Raw genomic sequence first — 24,466 nt, 5'->3', positions numbered from 1 at the left:
TGCCGTGGTGACTGTAGTGTATAGAGAAAGAAATTCTTCAAACCTGATTAAAAAACCAGGGCGGGCCGTGGACCGGACACACCGTTGGAGAAAGTAATTTATCAGGTAAGCATAAATTCTGTTTTCTCCAACATTGGTGTGTCCGGTCCACGGTGTCATCCATTACTTGTGGGAACCAATACCAAAGCTTTAGGACACGGATGAAGGGAGGGAGCAAATCAGGTTACCTAAACAGAAGGCACCACGGCTTGCAAAACCTTTCTCCCAAAAATAGCCTCCGAAGAAGCAAAAGTATCAAATTTGTAGAATTTGGACAAAGTGTGCAGAGAAGACCAGGTCGCTGCCTTACATATCTGATGAACAGAAGCCTCGTTCTTGAAGGCCCATGTGGAAGCCACAGCCCTAGTAGAGTGAGCTGTGATTCGTTCAGGAGGCTGCCGTCCGGCAGTCTCGTAAGCCAATCGTATGATGCTTTTCAGCCAAAAGGAAAGAGAGGTAGCAGTAGCTTTTTTGACCTCTCCTCTTGCCAGAATAAACTACAAACAGAGAAGACGTTTGTCTGAAATCCTTTGTTGCTTCTAAATAGAACTTTAAAGCACGGACTACATCTAAATTGTGTAACAAGCGTTCCTTCTTTGAAACTGGATTCGGACACAAAGAAGGCACAACTATTTCCTGGTTAATATTGTTGTTGGAAACAACCTTTGGAAGGAAACCAGGTTTAGTACGCAAAACAACCTTATCTGAATGGAACACCAGATAGGGCGGATTACACTGCAGAGCAGATAATGCAGAAACTCTTCTAGCAGAAGAATAGCAACCAAAAACAGAACTTTCCAAGATAACAACTTGATATCTATGGAATGTAAGGGTTCAAACGGAACCCCTTGAAGAACTGAAAGAACCAAATTTAGACTCCAGGGAGGAGTCAAGGGTCTGTAAACAGGCTTGATCCTGATCAAAGCCTGAACAAAAGCTTGAACATCTGGCACAGCTGCCAGTCGTTTGTGTAACAAGACAGATAAAGCAGAAATCTGTCCTTTTAGAGAACTCGCTGATAATCCCTTATCCAAACCTTCTTGGAGAAAGGAAAGGATCCTAGGAATTATAATCTTACTCCATGAGAATCCCTTGGATTCACACCAACAGATATATCTTTTCCATATTTTATGGTAATCTTTCTAGTCACAGGTTTTCTGGCTTGTACCAGAGTATCTATCACAGAATCCGAAAACCCACGCTTAGACAAAATCAAGCGTTCAATTTCCAAGCAGTCAGCTGGAGAGAAACTAGATTTGGATGTTCGAATGGACCTTGTACTAGAAGATCCTGTCTCAAAGGTAGCTTCCATGGTGGAGCCGATGACATATTCACCAGGTCTGCATACCAAGTCCTGCGCGGCCACGCAGGAGCTATCAAAATCACAGAGGCCTTCTCCTGTTTGATCCTGGCTACCAGCCTGGGAATGAGAAGGAACGGTGGAAACGCATAAGCTAGGTTGAAAGTCCAAGGCGCCACTAATGCATCCACTAGAGTCGCCTTGGAATCCCTGGATCTGGACCCATAGCAAGGAACCTTGAAGTTCTGACGAGACGCCATCAGATCCATGTCTGGAATGCCCCATAATTGGGTCAACTGGGCAAAAAAACACCTCCGGGTGGAGTTCCCACTCCCCCGGATGAAAAGGTCTGACGACTCAGATAATCCGCCTCCCAGTTTTCCACTCCTGGGATGTGGATCGCAGACAGGTGGTAGGAGTGATCCTAAACACCACAAACTCCTCACCATCCCCGAGGAGATGCTACTTGTTCAGAGCGGCAAGGAGAATGACTGGGGGGGCGGAGCCTGGGAGGGACTATATGGACAGCTCTTGCTGTGTGCTCTCCTTGCCTTTCCCTGTGGGGGAGGAGAATATCCCACAAGTAATGGATGACACCGTGGGCCGGACACACCAATGTTGGAGAAAACGTTTTAAAATAAAACCGTTACTGTCACTTTAAATTTCAAACTGAAAACACTTTATTACTGAATATGTAAAAAAGTATGAAGGAATTGTTCAAAATTCACCAAAATTTCACCACAGTGTCTTAAAGCATTAAAAGTATTGCACACCAAATTTCAGAGCTTTAACCCTTAAATTAACGGAACCGGAGCCGTTTTTACATTTAACCCCTATACAGTCCCAGAATGAGGCTCTGTCTATAACTAGAAAGGCCCCCATCTGAAAACAGAATTTATGTTTACCTGATAAATTTCTTTCTCCAACGGTGTGTCCGGTCCACGGCGTCATCCTTACTTGTGGGATATTCTCTTCCCCAACAGGAAATGGCAAAGAGCCCAGCAAAGCTGGTCACATGATCCCTCCTAGGCTCCGCCTACCCCAGTCATTCGACCGACGTTAAGGAGGAATATTTGCATAGGAGAAACCATATGGTACCGTGGTGACTGTAGTTAAAGAAAATAAATTATCAGACCTGATTAAAAAACCAGGGCGGGCCGTGGACCGGACACACCGTTGGAGAAAGAAATTTATCAGGTAAACATAAATTCTGTTTTCTCCAACATAGGTGTGTCCGGTCCACGGCGTCATCCTTACTTGTGGGAACCAATACCAAAGCTTTAGGACACGGATGAAGGGAGGGAGCAAATCAGGTCACCTAAATGGAAGGCACCACGGCTTGCAAAACCTTTCTCCCAAAAATAGCCTCAGAAGAAGCAAAAGTATCAAACTTGTAAAATTTGGTAAAAGTGTGCAGTGAAGACCAAGTCGCTGCCCTACATATCTGATCAACAGAAGCCTCGTTCTTGAAGGCCCATGTGGAAGCCACAGCCCTAGTGGAATGAGCTGTGATTCTTTCGGGAGGCTGCCGTCCGGCAGTCTCGTAAGCCAATCTGATGATGCTTTTAATCCAAAAAGAGAGAGAGGTAGAAGTTGCTTTTTGACCTCTCCTTTTACCTGAATAAACAACAAACAAGGAAGATGTTTGTCTAAAATCCTTTGTAGCATCTAAATAGAATTTTAGAGCGCGAACAACATCCAAATTGTGCAACAAACGTTCCTTCTTTGAAACTGGTTTTGGACACAGAGAAGGTACGATAATCTCCTGGTTAATGTTTTTGTTAGAAACAACTTTTGGAAGAAAACCAGGTTTAGTACGTAAAACCACCTTATCTGCATGGAACACCAGATAAGGAGGAGAACACTGCAGAGCAGATAATTCTGAGACTCTTCTAGCAGAAGAAATCGCAACTAAAAACAAAACTTTCCAAGATAATAACTTAATATCAACGGAATGTAAGGGTTCAAACGGAACCCCCTGAAGAACTGAAAGAACTAAATTGAGACTCCAAGGAGGAGTCAAAGGTTTGTAAACAGGCTTGATTCTAACCAGAGCCTGAACAAAGGCTTGAACATCTGGCACAGCTGCCAGCTTTTTGTGAAGTAATACCGACAAGGCAGAAATCTGTCCCTTCAGGGAACTAGCAGATAATCCTTTTTCCAATCCTTCTTGAAGGAAGGATAGAATCCTAGGAATCTTAACCTTGTCCCAAGGGAATCCTTTAGATTCACACCAACAGATATATTTTTTCCAAATTTTGTGGTAAATCTTTCTAGTTACAGGCTTTCTGGCCTGAACAAGAGTATTGATAACAGAATCTGAGAATCCTCGCTTCGATAAAATCAAGCGTTCAATCTCCAAGCAGTCAGCTGGAGTGAAACCAGATTCGGATGTTCGAACGGACCCTGAACAAGAAGGTCTCGTCTCAAAGGTAGCTTCCAAGGTGGAGCCGATGACATATTCACCAGATCTGCATACCAAGTCCTGCGTGGCCACGCAGGAGCTATCAAGATCACCGACGCCCTCTCCTGATTGATCCTGGCTACCAGCCTGGGGATGAGAGGAAATGGCGGGAACACATAAGCTAGTTTGAAGGTCCAAGGTGCTACTAGTGCATCCACTAGAGCCGCCTTGGGATCCCTGGATCTGGCCCCGTAGCAAGGAACTTTGAAGTTCTGACGAGAGGCCATCAGATCCATGTCTGGAATGCCCCACAGGTGAGTGACTTGGGCAAAGATTTCCGGATGGAGTTCCCACTCCCCCGGATGCAATGTCTGACGACTCAGAAAATCCGCTTCCCAATTTTCCACTCCTGGGATGTGGATAGCAGATAGGTGGCAGGAGTGAGACTCCGCTCATAGAATGATTTTGGTCACTTCTTCCATCGCTAGGGAACTCCTTGTTCCCCCCTGATGGTTGATGTACGCAACAGTTGTCATGTTGTCTGATTGAAACCGTATGAACTTGGACCTCGCTAGCCGAGGCCAGGCCTTGAGAGCATTGAATATCGCTCTCAGTTCCAGAATATTTATCGGTAGAAGAGATTCTTCCCGAGACCAAAGACCCTGAGCTTTCAGGGATCCCCAGACCGCGCCCCAGCCCATTAGACTGGCGTCGGTCGTGACAATGACCCACTCTGGTCTGCGGAACGTCATCCCTTGAGACAGATTGTCCAGGGACAGCCACCAACGGAGTGAGTCTCTGGTCCTCTGATTTACTTGTATCTTCGGAGACAAGTCTGTATAGTCCCCATTCCACTGACTGAGCATGCACAGTTGTAATGGTCTTAGATGAATGCGCGCAAAAGGAACTATGTCCATCGCCGCTACCATCAACCCGATCACTTCCATGCACTGAGCTATGGAAGGAAGAGGAACGGAATGAAGTATCCGACAAGAGTCTAGAAGTTTTGTTTTTCTGGCCTCTGTTAGAAAGATCCTCATTTCTAAAGAGTCTATAATTGTTCCCAAGAAGGGAACCCTTGTTGACGGGGATAGAGAACTCTTTTCCACGTTCACTTTCCAGCCGTGAGATCTGAGAAAGGCCAGGACAATGTCCGTGTGAGCCTTTGCTTGAGGAAGGGACGACGCTTGAATCAGAATGTCGTCCAGGTAAGGTACTACTGCAATGCCCCTTGGTCTTAGCACCGCTAGAAGGGAGCCTAGTACCTTTGTGAAAATCCTTGGAGCAGTGGCTAATCCGAAAGGAAGCGCCACGAACTGGTAATGTTTGTCCAGGAATGCAAACCTTAGGAACCGATGATGTTCCTTGTGGATAGGAATATGTAGATACGCATCCTTTAAATCCACCGTGGTCATGAATTGACCCTCCTGGATGGAAGGAAGAATAGTTCGAATGGTTTCCATCTTGAAAGATGGAACCTTGAGAAACTTGTTTAAGATCTTGAGATCTAAGATTGGTCTGAACGTTCCCTCTTTTTTGGGAACTATGAACAGATTGGAGTAGAACCCCATCCCTTGTTCTCTTAGTGGAACTGGATGAATCACTCCCATTTTTAACAGGTCTTCTACACAATGTAAGAACGCCTGTCTTTTTATGTGGTCTGAAGACAACTGAGACCTGTGGAACCTCCCCCTTGGGGGAAGTCCCTTGAATTCCAGAAGATAACCCTGGGAGACTATTTCTAGCGCCCAAGGATCCAGAACATCTCTTGCCCAAGCCTGAGCGAAGAGAGAGAGTCTGCCCCCCACCAGATCCGGTCCCGGATCGGGGGCCAATATTTCATGCTGTCTTGGTAGCAGTGGCAGGCTTCTTGGCCTGCTTTCCCTTGTTTCAGCCTTGCATTGGTCTCCAAGCTGGCTTGGCTTGAGAAGTATTACCCTCTTGCTTAGAGGACGTAGCACTTTGGGCTGGTCCGTTTTTACGAAAGGGACGAAAATTGGGTCTATTTTTCGCCTTGAAAGGCCGATCCTGAGGAAGGGCGTGGCCCTTACCCCCAGTGATATCCGAGATAATCTCTTTCAAGTCAGGGCCAAACAGCGTTTTCCCCTTGAAAGGAATGTTTAGTAGCTTGTTCTTGGAAGACGCGTCAGCCGACCAAGATTTCAACCAAAGCGCTCTGCGCGCCACAATAGCAAACCCAGAATTCTTAGCCGCTAACCTAGCCAATTGCAAAGTGGCGTCTAGGGTGAAAGAATTAGCCAATTTGAGAGCATTGATTCTGTCCATAATCTCCTCATAAGGAGGAGAATCACTGTCGAGCGCCTTTATCAGTTCATCAAACCAGAAACATGCGGCTGTAGTGACAGGGACAATGCATGAAATTGGTTGTAGAAGGTAACCCTGCTGAACAAACATCTTTTTAAGCAAACCTTCTAATTTTTTATCCATAGGATCTTTGAAAGCACAACTATCCTCTATAGGTATAGTGGTGCGTTTGTTTAAAGTAGAAACCGCTCCCTCGACCTTGGGGACTGTCTGCCATAAGTCCTTTCTGGGGTCGACCATAGGAAACAATTTTTTAAATATGGGGGGAGGGACGAAAGGAATACCGGGCCTTTCCCATTCTTTATTAACAATGTCCGCCACCCGCTTGGGTATAGGAAAAGCTTCTGGGAGCTCCGGTACCTCTAGGAACTTGTCCATTTTACATAGTTTCTCTGGGATGACCAACTTTTCACAGTCATCCAGAGTGGATAATACCTCCTTAAGCAGAATGCGGAGATGTTCCAACTTAAATTTAAATGCAATTACATCAGGTTCAGCCTGTTGAGAAATGTTCCCTGAATCAGTAATTTCTCCCTCAGACAAAACCTCCCTGGCCCCCTCAGATTGGGTTAGGGGCCCTTCAGAGATATTAATATCAGCGTCGTCATGCTCTTCAGTAACTAAAACAGAGCAGCCACGCTTACGCTGACAAGGGTTCATTTTGGCTAAAATGTTTTTGACAGAATTATCCATTACAGCCGTTAATTGTTGCATAGTAAGCAGTATTGGCGCGCTAGATGTACTAGGGGCCTCCTGAGTGGGCAAGACTCGTGTAGACGAAGGAGGGAATGATGCAGTACCATGCTTACTCCCCTCACTTGAGGAATCATCTTGGGCATCATTGTCATTATCACATAAATCACATTTATTTAAATGAACAGGAATTCTGGCTTCCCCACATTCAGAACACAGTCTATCTGGTAGTTCAGACATGTTAAACAGGCATAAACTTGATAATAAAGTACAAAAAACGTTTTAAAATAAAACCGTTACTGTCACTTTAAATTTTAAACTGAACACACTTTATTACTGCAATTGCGAAAAAACATGAAGGAATTGTACAAAATTCACCAAATTTTCACCACAGTGTCTTAAAGCCTTAAAAGTATTGCACACCAAATTTGGAAGCTTTAACCCTTAAAATAACGGAACCGGAGCCGTTTTAACACTTTAACCCCTTTACAGTCCCTGGTATCTGCTTTGCTGAGACCCAACCAAGCCCAAAGGGGAATACGATACCAAATGACGCCTTCAGAAAGTCTTTTCTAAGTATCAGAGCTCCTCTCACATGCGACTGCATGCCATGCCTCTCAAAAACAAGTGCGCCACACCGGCGCGAAAATGAGGCTCTGCTTATGCTTTGGGAAAGCCCCAGAGAAATAAGGTGTCTAATACAGTGCCTGCCGATATTATAATATCAATAAACCCAGATAAAATGATTCCTCAAAGCTAAATATGTTTTAAAACTGAATCGATTTAGCCCAGAAAAGTCTACAATCTTAATAAGCCCTTGTGAAGCCCTTATTTACCATCGTAATAAACATGGCTTACCGGATCCCATAGGGAAAAATGACAGCTTCCAGCATTACATCGTCTTGTTAGAATGTGTCATACCTCAAGCAGCAAGAGACTGCACACTGTTCCCCCAACTGAAGTTAATTGCTCTCAACAGTCCTGTGTGGAACAGCCATGGATTTTAGTTACGGTGCTAAAATCATTTTCCTCATACAAACAGAAATCTTCATCTCTTTTCTGTTTCTGAGTAAATAGTACATACCAGCACTATTTTAAAATAACAAACTCTTGATTGAATAATAAAAACTACAGTTAAACACTAAAAAACTCTAAGCCATCTCCGTGGAGATGTTGCCTGTACAACGGCAAAGAGAATGACTGGGGTAGGCGGAGCCTAGGAGGGATCATGTGACCAGCTTTGCTGGGCTCTTTGCCATTTCCTGTTGGGGAAGAGAATATCCCACAAGTAAGGATGACGCCGTGGACCGGACACACCTATGTTGGAGAAAAAGGTGTTCAACACAGTGCCTGCCGTTTTTCTAAACGTTCCCCAAGATTATAATACCAATAATTAGTTAGAATCTGCATAATATGCCTAGTAAAGCAATTGTTTTAGCCCAGAAAAATGTCTACCAGTTTTTTAGCCCATAATAAGCCCTTTATTCTGTTTGTTTTTGACTAAGAAAATGGCTTACCGGTCCCCATGAGGGGAAATGACAGCCTTCCAGCATTACATGGTCTTGTTAGAAATATGGCTAGTCATACCTTAAGCAGAAAAGACTGCTAACTGTTTCCCCCAACTGAAGTTACTTCATCTCAACAGTCCTGTGTGGAAACAGCAATTGATTTTAGTTACTGTCTGCTAAAATCATCTTCCTCTTACAAACAGAAATCTTCATCCTTTTCTGTTTCAGAGTAAATAGTACATACCAGCACTATTTTAAAATAACAAACACTTGATAGAAGAATAAAACTACATTTAAACACCAAAAAACTCTTAACCATCTCCGTGGAGATGTTGCCTGTGCAACGGCAAAGAGAATGACTGGGGTGGGCGGAGCCTAGGAGGGATCATGTGACCAGCTTTGCTGGGACTCTTTGCCATTTCCTGTTGGGGAAGAGAATATCCCACAAGTAAGGATGACGCCGTGGACCGGACACACCAATGTTGGAGAAAACAGACTAATAGCTGAACATGTAGAGATGCTTCTATTCTGTTCCTTAAAAAGAACTTGCCACTAACTTTTGAAAAAATATTCTTATTGCTTGATTGCCTTTTTTACGGATACTTCTCATCTTGCACAATTATGTTCAAAACATACTGTACTCTGAGGAACATCCATACCCTTAGATTATATAATTGCAGGAAGAGTACTCATAGGACAAATTAAGTTAATTCCAATGAACACTCATCGTGCAATTATAAGACTAGATTTAGATTACATTTGATTGGTAAGCTTTACCAATGCTCTGTTCACATTTCCAATTCCATAGACTTTAATGGAGTAGGACATGTAATGAGATCATTGGTAAAGTTTGCCAGTCAAATGTAATCTAGCCCATAGTGTTGTTCCCAATTAATAAACAGTGCACTGTTCTATTTTTTTACTGTTTTGCACTTTTGGTTGGTTGTAATTTTATATTTGTTATTTATTGTTGTTGTTAATATATTTTTTTGTAATATTTTTATTTCTAAACATGTTCTGTGAACTTTGTGACAAAACTTATTATTTCATAATGTCTTTTGAGTTACCGTCCTTCACAATTATAAAGAAGGAATCTTAAATAGTCTGTAATGTTCTTGGTAAACTGTCACATGACAGTAAAAAAAAGTATCGGTAATTGGTATCGGCGAGTATTTGAAAACAAGTATCGGTACTTGTACTCAGTCTTAAAAAAAAATGGTATTGGTGCAACCCTAGTACTAATGATATAATCCTAATGAACAGTTATATATATATATATATATATATACACACACACACACTAATCCATTATAGAAGAGGACTGCACTCACTGGATTTGGTATATAAAATAAATTTTTTTTATTAAGGTGACGTTTCGGGGTACGCAGACCCCTTCCTCAGACCAGGCAACAGTGCAAGTGAACAGTGTGCAATATAAAGCAACATAGCCCCTCCCATCAAACAATTAGTGAAATTGCGCCAAAACCTATGTAACCATGACAACAGGTGAATCACCTAATTGACAATATTCCTACCTTTACTAATGTGATAGTTAAAAACAGTATACTTGTGCAAACCATATACGTGTATCTTATAACCCCAGAGGCAGAACTTTTCTTTACTTTCTGCGATGAGATTTTTTTTTTAGTGAAAATTTTTCTGCAGGTCATTTTTAAATAAAATTCAATTTTAAATTAGACAGTTACCCTAAGGCACCAGTTCAATTGCAATGTGTTGGTTAACTGAAGAATAAAGCAATTTTTAATGATTTATATATATAGTGCAGTAGTTGAAAATTGCATTGCAAATTAGCTGCATACAAAATTTTTTTTTTAAAAATGTCTCTTTAATAAATCTGTTTCCTTTTCTCTTGGTCTAACATAGAAATGTAGTAATAAAAATATGTAGTGCTCTTACATTTTAGAATAAAAAGACTGGGAAATATCTGAGAACCAGTCAACAAGCAATGTGCTGCTGCTTTGCAGCGCTACTGCATATTTGACTGCTCACTTCAAACAGCACTTGGCCCTGGATGCAAAGTGCAGCCAGAGCACAGCTCAGTTTGAAGAGAACTGTCTAATGTGGAGCAGCACTACAAAGTTAAAGCGCTAACAGTTCCTGCATGTGTCCTATTCTTTCTGCAGATGTGCTGCATTTTCTGCGATGACATCTCACATCACTGTATGTTCTGCCTTGGGGCTTATAACTATTCTCAAACAATAAATGACGATATGAGTAGCACCTAAAACACTCAAGGTGCACCCAAAGAAATAAAATGTCCCCCTACAATGTGATGTGTGACATACTGAAATAGCTACCACGAAGAAACAACTTAACATCGATAAAGGCAGTCTATAGGAAACAACGCTCAATAAAAGATAGTTGCAGGACCTAGGCAGTATATCAGCATTTAAACATTAGTGTATCAGTATCCCTCAGTAAAACAGGTCCTTTGTTTACTGAGGGATACTGATACACTAATGTTTAAATGCCGATATATTGCCTAGGTCCTGCAACTATCTTTTATTGAGCGCTGTTTCCTATAGACTGCCTTTATCGATGTTAAGTTGTTTCTTTGTGGTAGCTATTTCAGTATGTCACACATCACATTGTAGGGGGACATTTTATTTCTTTGGGTGCACCTTGAGTGTTTTAGGTGCTACTCATATGTCATGTCATTTATTGTTTGAGAATAGTTTTAAGATACACGTATATGGTTTGCACAAGTATACTGTTTTTAACTATCACATTAGTAAAGGTAGGAATATTGTTAATTAGGTGATTCACCTGTTGTCATGGTTACATAGGTTTTGGCGCAATTTCACTAATTGTTTGATGGGAGGGGCTATGTTGCTTTATATTGCACACTGTTCACTTGCACTGTTGCCTGGTCTGAGGAAGGGGTCTGCGTACCCCGAAACGTCACCTTAATAAAAAATTTTATTTTATATACCAAATCCAGTGAGTGCAGTCCTCTTCTATAATGGATTATTGTTATACCTGACTTGGCACCCTGGTTGATGTCCCTATTGCATTGTGAGTGCAGACACACATGGAAGTTACATATATACACACACACACACACACACACATATATATATATATATATATATATATATATACACATACACACACACACATATATATATATACATACAGGTATCCCTCAGTTTACACTAAGGTTAGGTTCAAGAAGGAATGGTTGTAAATTGAAACCCAGTTTATAACATAAGTCAATGGGAAGTGAGGGAGTTAGGTTCCAGGCCCCTCTCAAAATTGACGTAACACCTAATACATTATTCTTAAAGCTTTGAAATGAAGACTTTAAATGCTAAACAGCATTATAATTAAATAATCACACAACAGACTGTATCATCAAACTAAGTTTAATGAACAAAAACATTTTTTTACTTGCATTTTTCTGCAAACAGTTCTCTGCATTGTTAGCATGTTAGATAATATTGGATCTGCACCTATTCTATGCATTTCAATCTAGACTGATTAAGCAGTTAGGCACCCCCACCTCAAGCAGCTGGACAGGAAGATAATAGGGAAGTTGCTGCTAGATCTTGTTGCTCGATAGGTCTTGTCGGTTCTGTGTACACAGATTCATTTCAGTCTGCTAAGCTTGCATAACTTTGCTGCAACACAATCGGACAGCTCCACCTACTGGCTATTTTAATTAGTGCACTGCTTTTTAATGCTTTTTAATAGCAGTCACATGACTGAAAAAAAAGGTGGTTATTCTGAACCGGCACAAATTGAACCGGCGTAAACCAAGGGCCACATGTATGTGTGTGTGTATATATATATATATATATATATATATATATATATATATATATATATAAACACACACTCATTTCTAAGCGCCATCCTTTAGGGAGCATATAGTATACATCAGCAGTATAAGCAGGATCAGCAGCCCCTCCACAATAAGCATAGACCTCAGCAGTACAGTAGAGCAGGTTCCTAGACAGACTGACACTGTGGGAACATACAGCAGACATCAGCGAGGGTGTACATAAACCGGTCCCCATGCACACTGAGTAAGGGCAAAAATCGCAGTAACACTGGCTCCTCAGACACTGCAGAAAATATTTCACTAAAAAAAATCTCATTGCAGAAAATTAAAAAAAAGTTCTGCCTCTCTGGGGTCCTAAATTAAAACTATGGATTCTAATAAAAACATAGAAAGGTGCATGCATGTTTCATCATTCTGCAGTAGACCACCTAATAATAATAATAATAAAAGTGCATAATTATGTTTTTTCTAAAGGATTGTGATTGACCCCATAAAATTAAGCAACCATTAAAGCATTCTATTACTATTAAATAAAACTGTACAATATGAACTTTTCTGGCATTGCACTTGGTTTGTTTGTATGTCCTCAAGCATGTATAGCAGCCCAAAATGTAAAAGTAACTTATTGTGTGTCACTCGAGCGCTCGCTAAAAGAGTCACTATACTCAGCATGGCGGCCCCACAATAATACCTTTCCTGAGAGCCTACAGATGTTTCCTGTTAACGTGATAACCTCTCATCTGTTACAACTACTTTGTCTTCCGCTTGACTATCTGTTTTATGTGTATGGCTATGTCATATAGAAAATTAACCCAAAAACACAGCATATCTGCTACAGACATCCTTCTTGTGACTGGAATACTGACATATTCCAGGCAAAATGCCAATCAGAATCAGACAAAATACTGATACTTCATTCAAAAACTGTTTTAATGAGGCACGAATACTTAGCACTTTACAGCGTTGGGACAAGAAGGGTGCGGGGAAAACAAACCTGTACATTAAAGAGACGAACAGCTTAAAGGACCAGTCAACACAGTAGATTTGCATAATCAACAAATGCAAGATAACAAGACAATGCAATAGCACTTAGTCTGAACTTCAAATGAGTAGTAGAATTTTTTTTCTGACAACTTTAAAAGTTATGTCTTTTTCCTCTCCCCCTGTACCATGTGACAGCAATAAGCCAATCACAAATGCATACACGTACCATGTGACAGCCAATTGCCATTCACAAATGCATGCACACTTATATCACAATTTTTTTGATCAAATCTTGCGATTTTTATTAAAATATTTTTAAACATACATTTTGCATTAAATTGCATTTAACTGTACAAAACTGTGGCTTTTTCCCTTTGCCACCTTTTATATCTGTGCACACCTTAGGACTGTGTTATGTGATGTGACACAGATGTGTCGCTTCTCGGCCTGACCCCCTAGAGAAGTGATCAGTACTGTTGCTGGGCTGGCATGGAGCATTTGTGTGACTGACATGACATGTTAAGGAAGCCATTTCAGACTTTTTTTTGTAGTTATTTAAGATAAATTGCAGCCGTGTGCGATTTAGATATTGCATAGCTTCATATCACGATTAATTGAATGATTCCTAAACAGAGGCTCCTGATTCAGTGTTTATTATCCAATCAAAAGGTACTGATTAAACCAACATCTCCTCTAGCAAATAGACCACAGGCATAATGTTGTCCAAATCAGAGTACAGAAAATGTAACTTGGTGTAAAGTCCTCTCACCCAAATCAATGAAGCCAAAGGCTGGAAATACTTTATTTCTTTTCAAAATACTGTAAATACTGTTTGGTACAGGGACATGGAAGTAGATATTCTTGAGGTCCATAGAAACCAGAAATAAATTCTATGTTTTTTTTTTATGATCTAGATTTTTATTGAGATTTTCACAAACACAAATATATATGAATATGGTTACAATATGTATATAGCAATGAAAAGGTGCAAAAATACCAACATTTTAAATTATACAAAGAAACATAATTGGAGGTAACAAAAGTCTAAAATACCTTTGTCTCGGTTGTGGGTTAGGTGTCTTACATACAATAACTTACACTTTCAGTGATTGTACTTGGAAAGTAATATGAAGGCCAACACTTTCAATATTTGTTATTTAAAACCATCAGCAACAAAGAACGACAAACATGAAAAGAGGGGAGAGACGACAATCACATCTGATGATTAGAATTAAAAATGGAAATCAAATATAGTCTAAGACAGTGAAATAATGGAGAAAAGCATCAATTTCTATTGTCCTTTAGCATGACCCCTATTTAGAAGAGGTCTGGCCGTCAGACCCTTCAAACCTCAACCTCCTAACCCCCCCACTTCCCCCAATCAAACTCCCTCCTCACTCCTCTCTTCCACACTTCCTTCTTCCCAAATTATCCACGTGATGGGTAGATCTATCTGCCCAGTCGTGACTATGGAGAGTGTGTGGGCATGAAGGGGTTAATAGCATTCAGCCTCTGGTTACCCCTACAAAGGCATAAAAGGACACCAAATTAACTCCCAAATCTGCCTGCACAGCCAAGATTAATTCTACTGCCACCATCCAAGACATTAGATATGGGTCAAAAGCAGGATACCCCAATTACACTCTAGCAATACTCTCAAAAACAAATGCTCAAAATTTACCAATAACCCACACAAGTAACAATTTGGTAACGTGTTTACAACCTTGTCCGAAAGGGTTTGTGAATTCAGATACTAGAGCCAAAAGACAGAATTAGATTATTAATATTTTAATGTCAAAAGACAAATGTTACACAGTGTCAAATTACATAAAACAAAAGGCCATACAAAAAACAGTAAATGCAAAATACAGTTCCTGAAAATAAAATGGGACTTGCACTAAAACACAAACCTACACTTACACATACATCACTGAGCTTACATCAAACTTTTAGCTCCGTGCACAGCAGGTGGTGGTGGGAGGGGTTTGTTCTTTTGATCAACAAAGACTAGAAACAGACAGAATATCAAATATAAAGGACTATTCCAGGCATAAACTACACCTTATGACTGGATCATGACAATCCAAGGCAAAAAAATCCTCCTCCTCTAAAAGAATGGATAAAGGTAGGCCCGTCTGGTTATAATGATCAAGTTTTAAAGAGAAGTCAGGCATACATCATTTGTATTATTTTCATGACTGGGACTGGTGACAAGCTATAAAATAATTTTTTTAAGCTGCCATTTTCTTTGAATGATTTGTAGTTTTGCAAATCCTGCAATCCAGGGTTAAACCACTTGAAAACCCTTTAAGTTTTTACCCTGCCTCCATTATGGTGGAGAATCAGAAGCCATATGTAAATAAAGTCCCTCCACTGATCTAAGCATTTACTGTGATGTATTGTAGTTGAGTCATGCAAACCGCTTCACACTTAAAAAAGGGACATGAAACCCAAACATTTTCTTTCATGATTCAGATAGAGAATACAATTTCAAACAACTTTCCAATTTACTTCTATTTAATTTGCTTCTTTCTCATTATCCTTTTGCTGAAATGTTTATCTAGGTAAGTTCATGTGCAGCAGAGAACCTAGGTTCTAGCTGTTGATTGGTGGCTGCATATATAAACTGATTGTCATTGGCTCACCCATGTGTTCAGTTAGAAACCAGTAGTGCATTGCTGCTCCTTCAACAAATGATACTAAGAGTATAAAACAGATCAGATAATAAAAGTAAATTAGAAAGTTGTTTAAAACTGTATTATCCATCTGAATCATGAAAGAAAATGTTTGGGTTTCATGTCCCTTTAATATTCAGTATGCACTCCAGTCTCAGGGAAATAGAAATAGTAATATTTACAGAGGGAAGCAATGCATTGCCACAAGCTGCACCCCCCTAACTGCACCTATTGGATCCCAATGCATTTCTAAGTGTCACAGAACATAGCAGGCTAGTGAAGGGCCAATATGAACTATTTAAGCCTTTCCAGGCACTGGTGATGTTAAAGAGACTTATTATAGCCCTTGAAATACACGTATGTACGCTACCCTTTAAATTACAACTGCCATTTACTGTAACAGGTTAACATGAACGATATAGCATTTGTCATATTTATATCAAGCTATGAGAAATATCAGAAATGACTGCAATTTGCATTGTGTGCTTCAGAAAGAGGCAGCAGCCCAGAAATGCCCCTGTGCCTGCAAAAGCAAAATACAGGACTACATTTTGATATTTTGAGTGAGGTTATTTTTTTATAAGGTCTAAAAAGGAAACAAATCTGGAATTTCACCCTGAAAATTGTGTAGGTCTAAGTATTGCACTCATTTATTTTGAGAATTAAACTATAGGTAGACATTTCATTGGCTTTAATGCGTTTAACTTGCCTCACTTTGTATTTCCTTTATCCTTCCTTGTGCCTCATCTCTGTATTACATACTTCATTTCCTGTATTCTGCAGGCTGCCAAAGTCTTATGAAGCCTTGTGACCTCGTGATAGTCAGAGCCTCTCGAGCCTGTACAATAGGGAACCAGAGCTGAAGCTTTAACCCTTTTGTGTAAATCAATAGCAGCCTTTAGCTACCACACTGAGTACACATTATCAGCCTTGTTCCGTACAGTACAAACAACCTATTTAAATAAATTCAAACTATTTTATAAAGAAAATCTTTGTGCTTCTTCGCCATTCAGCTTAAAAAATAAAAAAAACACACACTTTACTTGTCACAGGATTCAGAGACAAATGTTTTAAAGGAAATTTGTTTAGGTTTTCCAGGAAGCAAAACATGAAAGATAACTGCTTCGATATAGAAAAGAGCAAAAAGAAAATGGTCTAATATGGTTAGATCATTTTATTGCAATATTGCTTGCATATGACTGTTTATTCCATGCAAAGGAATTAAATATAGTTAAAGTCAGCTCCAGAGCAGCAATGCACTACTGGGAACTAGCTGAAGACATAAGGTGAGCCAATAAAAAGAGACAATGTGTGTAAGTCCCTAATCACCAGTTAGATCCCAGAAGTTAGTTTAAAAAAGCATCCTTAAAACTTAAATGCTCTCTGGATCATGCAAGTTTAATTTTGACAATTCTATTAAATTTAAAAAGGACTACTAAAGTTAAAATTAAACTTTTATGATTCAGATGGAGCACGCAATGTTTCCATTTAACATCTATTATCTGAATATGTACATTTTTTTGTATGCACACTATGAGGCATCAGCTCCTGTTGAGCATATGCAAGATTCACAGAATACTTATATGCACTTTGTGATTGGCTGATGGCTGTCAAATGATGCAGTGGAAGGAAAATAAAACACTGAAAATTATCAGGAAAAAAAAAAATCTACTACTCATGGGAAATTTAAAGTGCTTTTGCATGGTCTATTTATATGCACTTATTGATTATACTATTTTGCTGTTTAGTGGTCCTTTAAGTATTAAGGACAAATTAGCATTAACACACCTATAAACCCTATAGCTTCATAAAAAAATATGCCAAGTTTCGTTTCTTTCTTTTTTTAGCAACCTTTTGCTACCAGCCTTTATGTAAGAAGGATTCTGTTATTACAGGGCATGTTGTAATTCAAACACTATCAGGGAACAGCCCAGATTAGCAAATACCTTTATAAATGGCATACACCTTGGAATTACATTGGGTTGGAAACTATTGTTAATGTCAAGTTATTCTTGATTTTCTGAATATAAATCCAAGCACAGAAATAACAGTTCTACTGGCCTGGGAACATTCCTCCTCATATAATACAGCAAACGTGCCCTGACTGCAATGCACTTTATTAAATCTTCAGTGTCACAGCAGACATTTAATAAGTCAAGGCTTGACAACTGCATCTAAACTCTAAAAAGACACCAGATGTAAGAATCGTGGGGAAGGAAAGACATTTCAAGCAAAAGTAGGAGGAGTAAATAATGGATTTGGAATGAGAATGTACAGGACTCAAATAAAAGGGAATAATCGTTCCTTTTAAGGAGGACAAAATAGGTAAACCCCAAAATCAATCTAAAACTCAAGATATCCTCTGACTTACTGAACAAGTGTTTGAAGAAGTTTGGCAGATCCATTCTTTCCTGCAGTGCCTTCTCTCCCAGAATAATCTCCCTGTCTTTAACAAGCACAAAACTTCCTGCTCCTGGGGCGGGGAAAGATGAATAGAAGCAGTCACATATGCTGGCCCTCCCAACACAACTCTGCTTTGGCCAGTGCTCTCCCCTCTTAACCCCTTCATGAACAGGAAAAAGAAAAAAACCTTAACAAAACAATAGAAGTAGAGATCTCGCTAAAGAACCTCCTAGAAGCAGATTATTATCGGATATATTTTGTATTGTATCATCGTATCTCCATCTTATTAAAACGATTTGTAACAAATATACTGGAAAAATGTTTATTTCTCATACAGTACAACAAATAAACATTGCAGCATGAAGGACACAAAGGCATACGGAGCATGTTCCCATGATAGAAAGGAAAGAACAGACCACCATAAAGAAACTGAAAGCTATAACTTTATATCTTCACCACATTATAGATTTGTGTTTTAAATGTAACACTAATAGTCATAAAACTATCCTATAAATCAGTGCAAGTTAGAATGAGCAGTGAAGGGGACATGACCGCTGAATAAAATGCATTATGATCACTGAAAAGAGAAATCTAGGATGAAACCCACCAGTACTAGTCTGTGCCTTTAAAATAATGTCCCTTTAAGAAGCAGAACAGTTTTTATTTTTTTATTGTAAAGGCACAGACTAGTACTGGTGGGTTTCATCCTAGATTGTCAGTGTTTAATGTCCCTTTAAGAAGCAGAACAGTTTTTAAACACGGACATGGTAATATAAACAGAATATATATATATATATATATTTATATTAGGGCTGGGCGATATGGGTGGGGAAAAATCACGATTGCATCGAAATTTTCACGTCAGCACCCCCTGTAACCCCCATTAGCCCCCCTCTGTAACCTACAGAAGCCCCATCAGCTCCCACTGTAACCGCCCAATAAGCAGCCTCCTGTAACCACCATCAGCCCCAGTGCATCCCCCTCCCTGTAACCCGCATCAGCCACAGCGCACCCCCCTCCTTGTAACCCACATCAGCCACAGCACTTTCTGGTAAGTCGGCCCCCCTCCATGTAAGCAGCATCAGCCACAGCACACACCCCTCCCGTGTAACCCGCATCAGCCACAGCGCTCCCCGGTAAGTCGGCTCAATGTCGCAAGGTGGGTACGGCAAGTCAGCGGCCCTCCTGTAAGTCATAGGTGATGTCAAATGGGGCGGGGCTAAAAATCGCACACTCTCGCGGATTTGAAAACTGCAGCGATTAATTGCGGTTTAAAATTGCATCCGCGATTAATCGTGCAGCTCATATTTTATTTACCTACCCTTTGACATGTTTTTAAGGGTCTGCACCACCTTGTCTTAGATATATACAGACACGTATGTGCCTGATATAATCATAATACGTATAGCTCAAGCAGCAGTTGCGTCCCCTCGTATCTTTCTTGAATATATATATATATATATATATATATATATATACACACATACACATATATAAATATATATATATATATATATATATATATATATAACAGAATTTATGTTTACCTGATAAATTGCTTTCTCCAACGGTGTGTCCGGTCCACGGCGTCATCCTTACTTGTGGGATATTCTCTTCCCCAACAGGAAATGGCAAAGAGCCCAGCAAAGCTGGTCACATGATCCCTCCTAGGCTCCGCCTACCCCAGTCATTCGACCGACGTTAAGGAGGAAAATTTGCATAGGAGAAACCATATGGTACCGTGGTGACTGTAGTTAAAGAAAATAAATCATCAGACCTGATTAAAAAAACCAGGGCGGGCCGTGGACCGGACACACCGTTGGAGAAAGCAATTTATCAGGTAAACATAAATTCTGTTTTCTCCAACATAGGTGTGTCCGGTCCACGGCGTCATCCTTACTTGTGGGAACCAATACCAAAGCTTTAGGACACGGATGAAGGGAGGGAGCAAATCAGGTCACCTAAATGGAAGGCACCACGGTTTGCAAAACCTTTCTCCCAAAAATAGCCTCAGAAGAAGCAAAAGTATCAAACTTGTAAAATTTGGTAAAAGTGTGCAGTGAAGACCAAGTCGCTGCCCTACATATCTGATCAACAGAAGCCTCGTTCTTGAAGGCCCATGTGGAAGCCACAGCCCTAGTGGAATGAGCTGTGATTCTTTCGGGAGGCTGCCGTCCGGCAGTCTCGTAAGCCAATCTGATGATGCTTTTAATCCAAAAAGAGAGAGAGGTAGAAGTTGCTTTTTGACCTCTCCTTTTACCGGAATAAACAACAAACAAGGAAGATGTTTGTCTAAAATCCTTTGTAGCATCTAAATAGAATTTTAGAGCGCGAACAACATCCAAATTGTGCAACAAACGTTCCTTCTTTGAAACTGGTTTCGGACACAGAGAAGGTACGATGATCTCCTGGTTAATGTTTTTGTTAGAAACAACTTTAGGAAGAAACCCAGGTTTAGTACGTAAAACCACCTTATCTGCATGGAACACCAGATAAGGAGGAGAACACTGCAGAGCCGATAATTCTGAAACTCTTCTAGCAGAAGAAATTGCAACTAAAAACAAAACTTTCCAAGATAATAACTTAATATCAACGGAATGTAAGGGTTCAAACGGAACCCCCTGAAGAACTGAAAGAACTAAATTGAGACTCCAAGGAGGAGTCAAAGGTTTGTAAACAGGCTTAATTCTAACCAGAGCCTGAACAAAGGCTTGAACATCTGGCACAGCTGCCAGCTTTTTGTGAAGTAACACAGACAAGGCAGAAATCTGTCCCTTCAGGGAACTTGCAGATAATCCTTTTTCCAATCCTTGAAGGAAGGATAGAATCTTAGGAATCTTAACCTTGTCCCAAGGGAATCCTTTAGATTCACACCAACAGATATATTTTTTCCAAATTTTGTGGTAAATCTTTCTAGTTACAGGCTTTCTGGCCTGAACAAGAGTATCGATAACAGAATCTGAGAACCCTCGCTTCGATAAGATCAAGCGTTCAATCTCCAAGCAGTCAGCTGGAGTGAAACCAGGTTCGGATGTTCGAACGGACCCTGAACAAGAAGGTCTCGTCTCAAAGGTAGCTTCCAAGGTGGAGCCGATGACATATTTACCAGATCTGCATACCAAGTCCTGCGTGGCCACGCAGGAGCTATCAAGATCACCGACGCCCTCTCCTGATTGATCCTGGCTACCAGCCTGGGGATGAGAGGAAACGGCGGGAACACATAAGCTAGTTTGAAGGTCCAAGGTGCTACTAGTGCATCCACTAGAGCCGCCTTGGGATCCCTGGATCTGGACCCGTAGCAAGGAACTTTGAAGTTCTGACGAGAGGCCATCAGATCCATGTCTGGAATGCCCCACAGCTGAGTGACTTGGGCAAAGATTTCCGGATGGAGTTCCCACTCCCCCGGATGCAATGTCTGACGACTCAGAAAATCCGCTTCCCAATTTTCCACTCCTGGGATGTGGATAGCGGAAAGGTGGCAGGAGTGAGACTCCGCCCATAGAATGATTTTGGTCACTTCTTCCATCGCTAGGGAACTCCTTGTTCCCCCCTGATGGTTGATGTACGCAACAGTTGTCATGTTGTCTGATTGAAACCGTATGAACTTGGCCCTCGCTAGCTGAGGCCAAGCCTTGAGAGCATTGAATATCGCTCTCAGTTCCAGAATATTTATCGGTAGAAGAGATTCTTCCCGAGACCAAAGACCCTGAGCTTTCAGGGATCCCCAGACCGCGCCCCAGCCCATCAGACTGGCGTCGGTCGTGACAATGACCCACTGTGGTCTGCGGAATGTCATCCCTTGTGACAGGTTGTCCAGGGACAGCCACCAACGGAGTGAGTCTCTGGTCCTCTGATTTACTTGTATCTTCGGAGACAAGTCTGTATAATCCCCATTCCACTGACTGAGCATGCACAGTTGTAATGGTCTTAGATGAATGCGCGCAAAAGGAACTATGTCCATTGCCGCTACCATCAACCCGATCACTTCCATGCATTGAGCTATGGAAGGAAGAGGAACGGAATGAAGTATCCGACAAGAGTCTAGAAGCTTTGTTTTTCTGGCCTCTGTCAGAAATATCCTCATTTCTAAGGAGTCTATTATTGTTCCCAAGAAGGGAACCCTTGTTGACGGAGATAGAGAACTCTTTTCCACGTTTACTTTCCATCCGTGAGATCTGAGAAAGGCCAGGACTATGTCCGTGTGAGCCTTTGCTTGAGGAAGGGACGACGCTTGAATCAGAATGTCGTCCAAGTAAGGTACTACAGCAATGCCCCCTGGTCTTAGCACAGCTAGAAGGGACCCTAGTACCTTTGTGAAAATCCTTGGAGCAGTGGCTAATCCGAAAGGAAGCGCCACAAACTGGTAATGCTTGTCCAGGAATGCGAACCTTAGGAACCGATGATGTTCCTTGTGGATAGGAATATGTAGATACGCATCCTTTAAATCCACCGTGGTCATGAATTGACCTTCCTGGATGGAAGGAAGAATAGTTCGAATGGTTTCCATCTTGAACGATGGAACCTTGAGAAACTTGTTTAAAATCTTGAGATCTAAGATTGGTCTGAACGTTCCCTCTTTTTTGGGAACTATGAACAGATTGGAGTAGAACCCCATCCCTTGTTCTCTTAATGGAACAGGATGAATCACTCCCATTTTTAACAGGTCTTCTACACAATGTAAGAATGCCTGTCTTTTTATGTGGTCTGAAGACAACTGAGACCTGTGGAACCTCCCCCTTGGGGGAAGCCCCTTGAATTCCAGAAGATAACCTTGGGAGACTATTTCTAGCGCCCAAGGATCCAGAACATCTCTTGCCCAAGCCTGAGCGAAGAGAGAGAGTCTGCCCCCCACCAGATCCGGTCCCGGATCGGGGGCCAACATTTCATGCTGTCTTGGTAGCAGTGGCAGGTTTCTTGGCCTGCTTTCCCTTGTTCCAGCCTTGCATTGGTCTCCAAGCTGGCTTGGCTTGAGAAGTATTACCCTCTTGCTTAGAGGACGTAGCACCTTGGGCTGGTCCGTTTCTACGAAAGGGACGAAAATTAGGTTTATTTTTTGCCTTGAAAGGCCGATCCTGAGGAAGGGCGTGGCCCTTACCCCCAGTGATATCAGAGATAATCTCTTTCAAGTCAGGGCCAAACAGCGTTTTCCCCTTGAAAGGAATGTTAAGTAGCTTGTTCTTGGAAGACGCATCAGCCGACCAAGATTTCAACCAAAGCGCTCTGCGCGCCACAATAGCAAACCCAGAATTCTTAGCCGCTAACCTAGCCAATTGCAAAGTGGCGTCTAGGGTAAAAGAATTAGCCAATTTGAGAGCATTGATTCTGTCCATAATCTCCTCATAAAGAGGAGAATCACTATCGACCGCCTTTATCAGCTCATCGAACCAGAAACATGCGGCTGTAGCGACAGGGACAACGCATGAAATTGGTTGTAGAAGGTAACCCTGCTGAACAAACATCTTTTTAAGCAAACCTTCTAATTTTTTATCCATAGGATCTTTGAAAGCACAACTATCCTCTATGGGTATAGTGGTGCGTTTGTTTAAAGTGGAAACCGCTCCCTCGACCTTGGGGACTGTCTGCCATAAGTCCTTTCTGGGGTCGACCATAGGAAACAATTTTTTAAATATGGGGGGAGGGACGAAAGGAATACCGGGCCTTTCCCATTCTTTATTAACAATGTCCGCCACCCGCTTGGGTATAGGAAAAGCTTCTGGGAGCCCCGGCACCTCTAGGAACTTGTCCATTTTACATAGTTTCTCTGGGATGACCAACTTGTCACAATCATCCAGAGTGGATAATACCTCCTTAAGCAGAATGCGGAGATGTTCCAACTTAAATTTAAATGTAATCACATCAGGTTCAGCTTGTTGAGAAATGTTCCCTGAATCAGTAATTTCTCCCTCAGACAAAACCTCCCTGGCCCCATCAGACTGGGTTAGGGGCCCTTCAGAAACATTATTATCAGCGTCGTCATGCTCTTCAGTATCTAAAACAGAGCAGTCGCGCTTACGCTGATAAGTGTTCATTTTGGCTAAAATGTTTTTGACAGAATTATCCATTACAGCCGTTAATTGTTGCATAGTAAGGAGTATTGGCGCGCTAGATGTACTAGGGGCCTCCTGAGTGGGCAAGACTCGTGTAGACGAAGGAGGGAATGATGCAGTACCATGCTTAGTCCCCTCACTTGAGGAATCATCTTGGGCATCATTGTCATTGTCACATAAATCACATTTATTTAAATGAATAGGAATTCTGGCTTCCCCACATTCAGAACACAGTCTATCTGGTAGTTCAGACATGTTAAACAGGCATAAACTTGATAACAAA

The 24,466-nt window shown here is 41.2% G+C and overlaps 1 protein-coding gene across 3 annotated transcripts in view; it reads right to left on the bottom strand.

Moving 5' to 3' along the window:
* NCK1 (NCK adaptor protein 1) overlaps positions 1-24,466 on the bottom strand; it is a 247,769-nt gene that overhangs the window by 87,688 nt on the left and 135,615 nt on the right. Inside the window, exon 1 of one of the 3 annotated variants that reach the window (XM_053709756.1) lies at positions 18,105-18,219. The exons of the other annotated variants lie outside the window; for them this stretch is intronic. Coding sequence (XP_053565731.1) covers positions 18,105-18,138 — 34 coding nt within the window. The 5' untranslated portion in view covers positions 18,139-18,219. Of the gene's footprint in view, positions 1-18,104; positions 18,220-24,466 lie in introns of those variants that run through there. 3 annotated transcript variants of the gene reach the window in all.

The sequence above is a fragment of the Bombina bombina genome, chromosome 4, assembly GCF_027579735.1.
Source record: "Bombina bombina isolate aBomBom1 chromosome 4, aBomBom1.pri, whole genome shotgun sequence".
Lineage (NCBI taxonomy): Eukaryota > Metazoa > Chordata > Amphibia > Anura > Bombinatoridae > Bombina > Bombina bombina.
Note: the sequence above shows the minus strand (reverse complement) of the source record. Positions and strands in the feature narration are given on the sequence as shown.